The sequence below is a fragment of the Egretta garzetta genome, unplaced genomic scaffold (genome assembly GCF_000687185.1).
Source record: "Egretta garzetta isolate BGI_Z169 unplaced genomic scaffold, ASM68718v1 scaffold45, whole genome shotgun sequence".
Taxonomy (NCBI): domain Eukaryota; kingdom Metazoa; phylum Chordata; class Aves; order Pelecaniformes; family Ardeidae; genus Egretta; species Egretta garzetta.
In genome coordinates, this window is record NW_009260028.1 from 11,889,374 (window position 1) to 11,898,026 (window position 8,653).

Consider the following 8,653-nt stretch of genomic DNA (forward strand, 5'->3'; position numbering starts at 1 on the left):
CTGCTCTCGCTCTGATAGGTCTTTTCACTTTTGCTAGCGTACACAAATGGCATCACACAAGTTAAAAAACCTTACCCACAATTAAAGCAGGAAGGAAAATTAAGAAGGTCTGGTGGGAGACTGTTAGGACATTGCAGCTAAGCACTTTATGAAGTAAATGGGCATAGAAACGTGGGCAGTGAGGTAATGTACAATTTCCTTACAAAAGAAGGTAAAGTGCTCACTTTGGGAAGGGAAATAAAAACATTATCATGGCTATTTTTGTGTTAATGCCTGGTTTTGGTGTTGGGTTTTTTTTCCCCTCAGTCTGGTAGGGCTTTGTGGCAGCATTGATTTAGAACATAACTTTTTTGAGTAAAACGATCACAAGAGAACCTTATTCCCTGGCTGTGCTCATTTTAATACTGGATATATGTAAGATCTAGGCCCTAACACTCCTCCCCCTTTGCCCCCCAAATTACAACTGGTTTCAGGATAATACAACATAACTGAGAGAAAAAATAATGAGTTACTACAATGAGTTCCACAATTCCTTCTTCCATTAGACTCCCACCGAGCCTGTGTTTCAGGCGATTTCTCAAGGAACAAGAACCTGATATGGCTGGGGTTATCAGAAACAACCCACAGTGCCAGCGCAGCGTAGGTGGAGAGCTCTGCTCCTGAATAAACAGGTAAATGGACCGTGTTAAGCAACAGGTCAAATCAGTGAAGGAGAGCAGAAAACCATCTGTCACGCTTGCCTGACTAGGTATGTAGGACAGCACGCTACACAGAGACAATTGGCTTTTATTGTATATACAGCAGTAGTTATTTCTTTAAAAAATCCTCAGGCTTTTTAGTGATATAATAAATCTGTACATCATAGACGTCTTAATTGCACCAACTTAATCTTGCGTACACACAGAAAAAAGAAAAAAAACAACCCCAACCCACCACAGAAGTGACTATCACAGTTGAATGCTAGAAAAAAATGTTTTACCCCACCCGGAATATCAGAGCATAATACATTATTGGGAAATACAGAGTTATAGTACTGGAAAGACCTCAGACCCATCCTTCCCAGCTGTTTTCACACCATACCAGCACCTTGCATAGTAGCAGTTTGGATATCCCGAGTGAAATTTTATTATTCACCCTTAACTTAGTCACCCTTGTTACATAGTTAATCTTGAGTTGTTTGTCACCAAGGCTGTGGCTTAGCAATGTACAGAAGCATATGCTGACTTTAAACACATGAATAAATCCACTTAGGTCCTGTGGAGGTCAAAGCATGAGGTCGGCTGTTCTCACTCACACTGGGAATGTCTTAGCCCGGAGCTATGGTATACTTCATTCTGTACCAGGATAAGCACTTAGCGCAAACTTCAGCTCTATGATTCAAAAACTGCAAGAAATTATAACGAAAAAGCCAGGCGGCTCCCACCTTGTACAGAACTCTTGCTCCTTACAACAGCTAGAGCTACCAGAGCTGAAAAAGGATGTTAAAGCAAGAGCAAGATTCTTCTTTTGCTTCCCCATACACATTTGGTAGCATTTTATGTAGTTGACTTTGCTTTTTCCTATGATACTTTGCATATCAAGAGCACCAAAACTTCACGAGAAATACACAGCAGAAAGCTTTCACTGGAAAACCACCTAGAACCAGCAAGGAGATGCAGTACCAGGAAATGCTGTAAAATTTCACTGATCCTCAAAACGGGCAATCGTTGCCAGGCAGTAGAACACCTTGAAAAAAGCAGCGCTGGAAGCCAAGTCCTCTCAAGAGCCAGACAGTAACTACAGGCCTGTATGAAGTAACTACAGACCTGAAGCCCCAACCTCTCTCCCAAAGACAGAGCAGGGGAAAAAGAAAATCTAACAGAAAGGATAAGAATAAAGCCCAGTATTTATGCCTGCACAGTTTATGACCTGTCCACTAGGTCGAAGAAGTTTGCCAAAGGTATTTTGCTTTTTAAATGAATATGAACTTTTTTCCACTATGGCATTCCCTCTCCCTCCTGCCGCCCAAGATTCACAAGTTTCAGATGTAGTTAGGAGTGAAATGACTGTCATTTCTTCCTGGGGTGAATTGCACATGAAATACCAGTGACCTAGGGAAAAAGGACCCCTTCCTCTTTAAAGTGACTTTTAGAGTGAACTTAGTCACTTCAAGGAAGTTATGTAGCTCGTATTCACACTTGAGCTATTAGGTAGTTTTATTGCTTTAATCTACAAAGAGAAATTTAACTCTTGTACTACTTACTCAGTCAAAATTCACACTAAAGCCAAGGCAAATCTTGGTTAGGTAAGGATGCAGGTTGTCTCCATCAAGGCAAATGAAAAGCTAAAATGCCATAAAGCAAAACAAACCACAAACACAGATTAAGAAGGTTCAGTTAGGGACAGAAAAATTCTTTAGGAAGCAAAAGCAAGCCTTCATCTCTTAGTTCTCATAAAAAAAATTCCATGCCTTCTTTGCTGTACAGAACTTTCAGAAACATAAAAGTGTAAGAAAAGGGGCAAAAAGGAAGAAAGATTTCACAGGCTGTTTCCAAGCTATTGTTCTGAAGCAATTAAATTGGAAGACAGAAAACAAGAAGTTTTCAGTGTAATATCATGCAGAGGTTTGTTCTACTGTTCAAGTGTGTAGTTATTAAAATTATGAAGATTACAGGACATAAAAGAGCAAAACAATTCCCTCCAGCATCCTTCAGACAACCGCACAGGAAATAGGCAGCACCTGACAGGATACATCGCAGTGTTAGTTATGCCAGTTTACAAATCCGGTCTTCCCAACCCAAACCTGTAGCACAGCTCCCGCTGGTTCTCAGGACCCAACTCACACTGACCTAAATACTAGTATACAAAAAATGTACATACTCGGCTCTCCTGATCTTAAATGAAAACCTCATTGTCTTGGAAGGTGGGAATGGGATTCAATATTATGGGCCTCTCGGGTTGTCACGACTGAGCAATTCAATTCTCCCTTTATGTTTAGTACTTTAGCTTGTTTTTACAACAGGACATAAATTCTTTGTAAGAGGACTGGGAAGAGCTGAGGAACACACCAGCCAGATACGGAGGTCAAACATCAAACCAAACGATGTTTATTTTCCTGAGGAGTGAAGGCAATTAAAAAACAAGATTCCCTTTTTGCCCCAAATGCCTTGCTTTCCTCACCTTAAGAATTCATTCTCTCTCAATATATACGAGCCCAAACCGTCACACAGTTTGCAGTATAGAATGTTCTCGTTCCCACCATCAAGACACACATTTAGGCAATCACCAAGACCTTAAGAAAGAAGAACCAAAAAAACCACTTCAGTGTGTATCTGTTCTTCGGGGTGAGCTACAAGCAAACCCTACTCCTGCATTCTGCAACTTACTCAGTGTTATTTCCACCCCATTCTACAGTACGTGATAAAGCTTCTGTTAAATTAAAATCCCAGTTCAGTAATTTAGGCAGACTTCAAATAGCGTTATGTGCTCCCTTTAAATTCCCAATTCCACAGCTCTTTCCTTTTAGTGTAAGGGGGTGCTACCCATGCAGCTCAGTCTCACTTTGATTTCTTGAACTCAGCGACCAGTTGTGGTTTTCTCCCTCAGCAAACGAGGCTGAGCATTTGAAACATGGCAGGGATTTGATCCCCCCACTGCCCTGTCATGCAAAGAGCTTCTAGTAAAAGTCAAGGGAAAAAGTGTATGTTGACAGAACATAATATCAAGTTTTTTGACTGCTCATATCATGAACCACCGTAGAACAAACAAAGAAACCCAACTTCTACTTTGCATTAAATTAACAATAAACAAAAGCGTTCAAGTGCATTCAAGCTGGACAAACCTGTATTACTGAACTGGGATTTCTAAGCATGTTACAGCTCTAGAAGACTCATTTTTAACCAACTTTCAAAATACAGAGTATTAAAAAGCCTTCAAGTGTTTTCATAATAAGCAGCATGCCTAAACGTACAACTATTTGATAGTCTGGACTGCTGTACTACCACAGTGATTTTAGGAGGTTACACGTAAACAGTATTTTTAAACAGTAGGCTCAGTTAAAAGATTTTGACAGTTCATTTCTTCTAATAGTTCCTTGGCAAAAAGAAACCAAACCCCCTCTACTTTTACATTCTTTGTAAAAGTATTTGCCAAGGAATCTAGAGTCCATCAGAAGTTTTGAAATGTGTTTCTCTTCTTCAGTGACTTTCTATTTTTGAAGAATTGTTTAAGTTGAAAGCCCAAATACCTGCCAAAGTGTTGGATGTCTTAAGGGGAGAAAAGGCGGAGGGGGGGGGAGGCAGGAAATCACTGTTGGCACTGCAGACAGAAATCTATCATCCATTCATGTCAGTAATTTAGATGGAATGGATGTTTTTCTTGGCTAAAGAGAACAGGCTTGGTCCTTTGTCCTCAGTAGGAATGTAGATGATGGAAAAGTACAGGTATGCATGAAAGATGGTACCTGTGAAATACTGACTTTTTACTCTTCTTAATAGCCAAAACAAGAACTATGCCTTTACTTTCGTCAGCTTTTCCTTTTAATTTAAGGAGCCAGCTGCAATATTTAATGAGGGGAAAAAAAGCAAAAAAACTCACCCAACCAACCACTCACCACATGACAACACTGGTAGATCTAGAAACTGAAAGACGACTAAAGGAATTGTTATAACTATTTTTTAAAAAGCTCTCTCCACAACTGTGTTTTCTAAGATCTCAGTAAGTGTTTGGCAAGTAAAACAAGCTGTCTAATGAAAAGCATTATAGGGTTAAATATGCTCTATTCATCATTTATTGCTCCTAGCTTTGCATTTGATATGATGGTTAATATACTTGTCTAACAAGTACTTGGGAGAAGGAATTAGAGCCCCTAAGATAGGTTTTTGCATTAGCAACGCAGCTTCTCACATAGGGAAGAAAAGCTACACATAAGGATTTGTGAATGTTTTGTGTGTGAGTAGACTCAAGTAGACTTTAAAAAAAGTTCTGGTTTTTTAAGCATTAACTTATGCACAGAACATTAAACAATATGCTAGTATAAGTATTTGCATAATTTATTGATTTATGGCTAATATCAAAGGCATCTCTCCAACCTACACGGACTGAGCAGTTATTACAGCAGGCTACAGTTATTACAGTAGGCTATCTTAATCAGCATTTTAGTTCTGCTTCTGAAAACTTACCCGTTTCCAAATTACAATACAAACTGGATCTGGGTCTCTCTTTTTCCTTTCAGCCTGACTAGAAAAACAAGTCAAGACTTGCGTTGCTACTATTCCAGGCTGCAGTAAGGAAGCACAGTGGTTATCTTTTCTCTTTATAGTGGTTCAGTCATATAGCAGGTATGATGTTTCAGTTTTTAGCTCCCCCTTAAAGTAAACTGGGTGCTTACATGCAGGTCCTCCCCACCTGCACCATTCCCCATCCTCCCTCATCTTCTGCAGTAAACCACATGGTCCTCCAAAAGCTGTCATGATACAATTAGCGCTGCCTGTATTCAGAGCAGCAACTTTATAACCAGGGGGAAAAAGCGTTCTGGAAAAATAAACAAAAAAGAAAAGCTTTCCTTTATTCCTGGACCACTGTATTAGTGAACATCATTTTATGCAAGTCATCAGCCGAATTTGTGTTCTCTAGTACTGCTCTGTAAACAAGTGGTCAACTGATGTGCAAGTATCCTATTAGAGGGTGTTCAGTCTTATACGTATGGTTCTGCAGAAGCACCATTCAGTTTGCTCTTGCTTTTGTTTTTGGAAAGGAGCTTTCTGTTCAGAATACGTGAAAGCGTGCCTCCCTTCTTGCGCGTTTCCTCTGACAGTGGCTGCTGCAGGTAGACAAGATCGTTGTGCGACTGACTCATTCCTGGATCCTTCTGATGATGTCGCCGGCGGAAGAAGAGCTTCGCGCTTTTTTTCAAAATCCCACCTGCAGAAGCAAACAGCAGAGGTGCAGGACACTTTAGACAGAACAGGCTGCTTTCCTCTTGGCGCTCAGCTATAACTGTAACTGCAGCATGACTGCGAACAGCCTTGGTCTTAACATTTCCAGTTTAAGCATCACCCTGGTAACTATTCAAACAAGGTTAGAAAGCTAAGAGCATGCTGAATCTAAACCAAGAATACTGATGATTTGTAACCTAGAGGCCACAATAGTAAGAGTTCCACCTTGGAATAAGTGATTTCAGATACTGGCGAATGCGAGCAGTTGTCGTGCTTTCAGCCAGAGGCACGCATACACACGCTACATGCTACTGAATCCTCCCTGCCCCACTGTTGGCCCAGCTCTGTCCCAGCTGAACACCACTGAGAAATTCAGACTCCATGGAAGTATGTATTTCTCCGCTTCTCCTCATTCCATGCAAGGATCATGCAATCTGAATCATGACAGACTGTGGTAGTTCTAGATCTACGCATATACACACACTTGTACAGTTAGCAGAAACGTTCAGGAGAGAAGAGCTCACATATATTGGCTAGAGGAGCACTAAAGAAAAAAGGAATTTTCCTTCAGTTCTTTCAGAGATGATGCTGTTGAGAAGGAAGGAAAGCTACTGAGCAATCAAATGTTAATCCTCTGATTTCAGCTTCTAAAGTCAATCCACACATCCTGTGGAAGACTCCTTCCTTACACTTGATTAGCTTCAAACACTCTTCTGAAAGCTATGGTAGTGTTCAAACATACGCATGCACAGCGTTTGGTGTGGGTTGTACACTGGGTTCTCACGCGTCAAAGAGGCATATCCAATCTTTCCAATACAAAAGAAGTACAGAGTATTTTATAAAAAGAATTAAATAGAGGAAGTAACATTACTTTGTGGTTTCAGAGATCAAAGGAGCTGAAAAGAAAAGATTAGCCCGTGATGCACAACATGAAGGTGGCATTTTAATTTGAGGTGAAGGACACTGTTGGTGCTGGAGAACAGTACACCCTGGCAGTCAGCCTGCATGCAGTTGGCCCACAGAAGCCAGACAGCATGTATGCTATATGAACCTGGTAGCACCACCTAGAATAACAATCACGAAGCATTTGCTATTTTAAAATCCTGTTAGGAATAGCAATTCACTTCAGGCAGATTAAAAATAATATTACATCTGCTTCCAATAGGTTCAGAAATTTGCTCAAATCCCTTCTGCGGTAAATTAGGTTGCTTTATTTTGTCGTAGTCCTTCCCTTGATCCCACGTCAAACCTATTATGCAGCCAAGGCAATTGCAGCTGCCATCTCACCAGGGACTCGGGACTCGTACTGCCAACACCAGCCACCAGTACTCTTCTCTCTTTGCAAGCTCAGGCTGTTTTTGCAGCCGCCATTCTGCCAAATTCAACCTTCTCTTCCCATATGCACACGTGTGCCTGATGTGTAAGGCAGCGTGGTGGCAGCTGGCAGGGACAGTGCTCCCAGCCTCCTGCAATGCTCAGCCAGGTGTCAGTGCATCAGCCCAATGTTAAAACAGCCACCGTTTTGTGCAGAATTGGGTAGTGGTGATGTCCAAGCGGCGCGAGCCAATTTGAGTGGAGGACCCAGGTAGCAAGCCAACACAGGAGCCTTCTGGCAGTCAGACTAGTACGTGAGGACAGTCACCTCCCTGGCAAAGCTTCCACACCTCGTTCCCGCACCCTGATTCTTTCTCAGTTCAGCTATTAATTCCTGTCGCCACACTGTCTTGATTCTGCTTTTCCTGCCGTTGCAAATGGATACAAAAAGCAACCCACAGACCAGTTCTTTCATGCGATACTGTGCAATAGCTAAAATTACATGTTTGTCCCCCAAGGACTTGACACAGGCCGCGTGTCATTTTGCACGGTGACAGCTGCAGAATAGGTATTTCATGGCAGCTCTGTTGCGTGCAGCCAGATGCTTCTTTGTTCAGACGGGAGCAGTTACAAACACATGCTTGGGATTGTTATTTCGTATTTTAAGGACTAAGCACTCCGCACCTGGGAGGATATTCTAGCATGTTTTGTCTTGCTGCTGCTGAGACTTTTCTCACCGGGCACGATGGGATGGAAGCAGGAGTCAGCTGAAAGCAACTGGAACTCATGGGTTTGAATCTTGACTGCTCTCCCATTGCCCTCTGATTGATCTTTTTGGCAAGGCGGTACCACTTCAAGCTGTTGTCAACAGCATAACAGAAACAGTGTTCAACCCCATGATACTGACAGTTGTTAATATGCAAAGGCTGGGGGGGATTGATGAGGTCTTGCTGCTGTTCAGCTTTTGTTTTAGCAGTCAGCTGTTCTGCCCAGCAGTCTTGGCAGCTGCAGCTGAAGCAGTGCCAACAGAAGAAGTGGGACAGAAGGGTTTATCCATACGCAGCTATTTAGTCCCATCCATTGGGACTGATTTCCCATACTAGGAAACAGAACCGAACCAAGAATGCTGCAAAAATTGTGCCGGTGGCCTGGGACAACTCACTGCAGCTGCAAAACTGCAGGCAGCGCTTCCCTGAGAGCAGCACAGACTCAGCACAAGCAACAGCCCCCCTACATGAAAGGTCTCTGTGTTTTCGGAGGTACTGAGGTCATTGCTACCTGGAAGCTTGCCACATCCCTGCTGCCACCATCTGCCTCTATCCAGTTTGGTACGTGCTGCCTGACAGTGGCTCCAGCTGCTGTGGAGGCATGCACCCCTGCTAAGAAGGCAGGGTAGGGCAAATCACAAGCTCGGCGATGCTCGT

General features: G+C 42.3%; 1 protein-coding gene across 3 annotated transcripts in view; it reads right to left on the minus strand.

Annotated features, from left to right (window-relative positions):
• Positions 1 to 5,543: 5,543 nt before the first annotated feature.
• C2CD2 (C2 calcium dependent domain containing 2) overlaps positions 5,544 to 8,653 on the minus strand; it is a 37,153-nt gene continuing 34,043 nt past the window's right edge. For all 3 annotated transcript variants that reach the window (XM_035896356.1, XM_035896357.1, XM_035896358.1), the window contains one exon: positions 5,544 to 5,901. In XM_035896356.1, the coding sequence (XP_035752249.1) occupies positions 5,675 to 5,901 (227 nt within the window). In that variant the 3' untranslated portion in view covers positions 5,544 to 5,674. The remainder of the gene's footprint in view (positions 5,902 to 8,653) is intronic.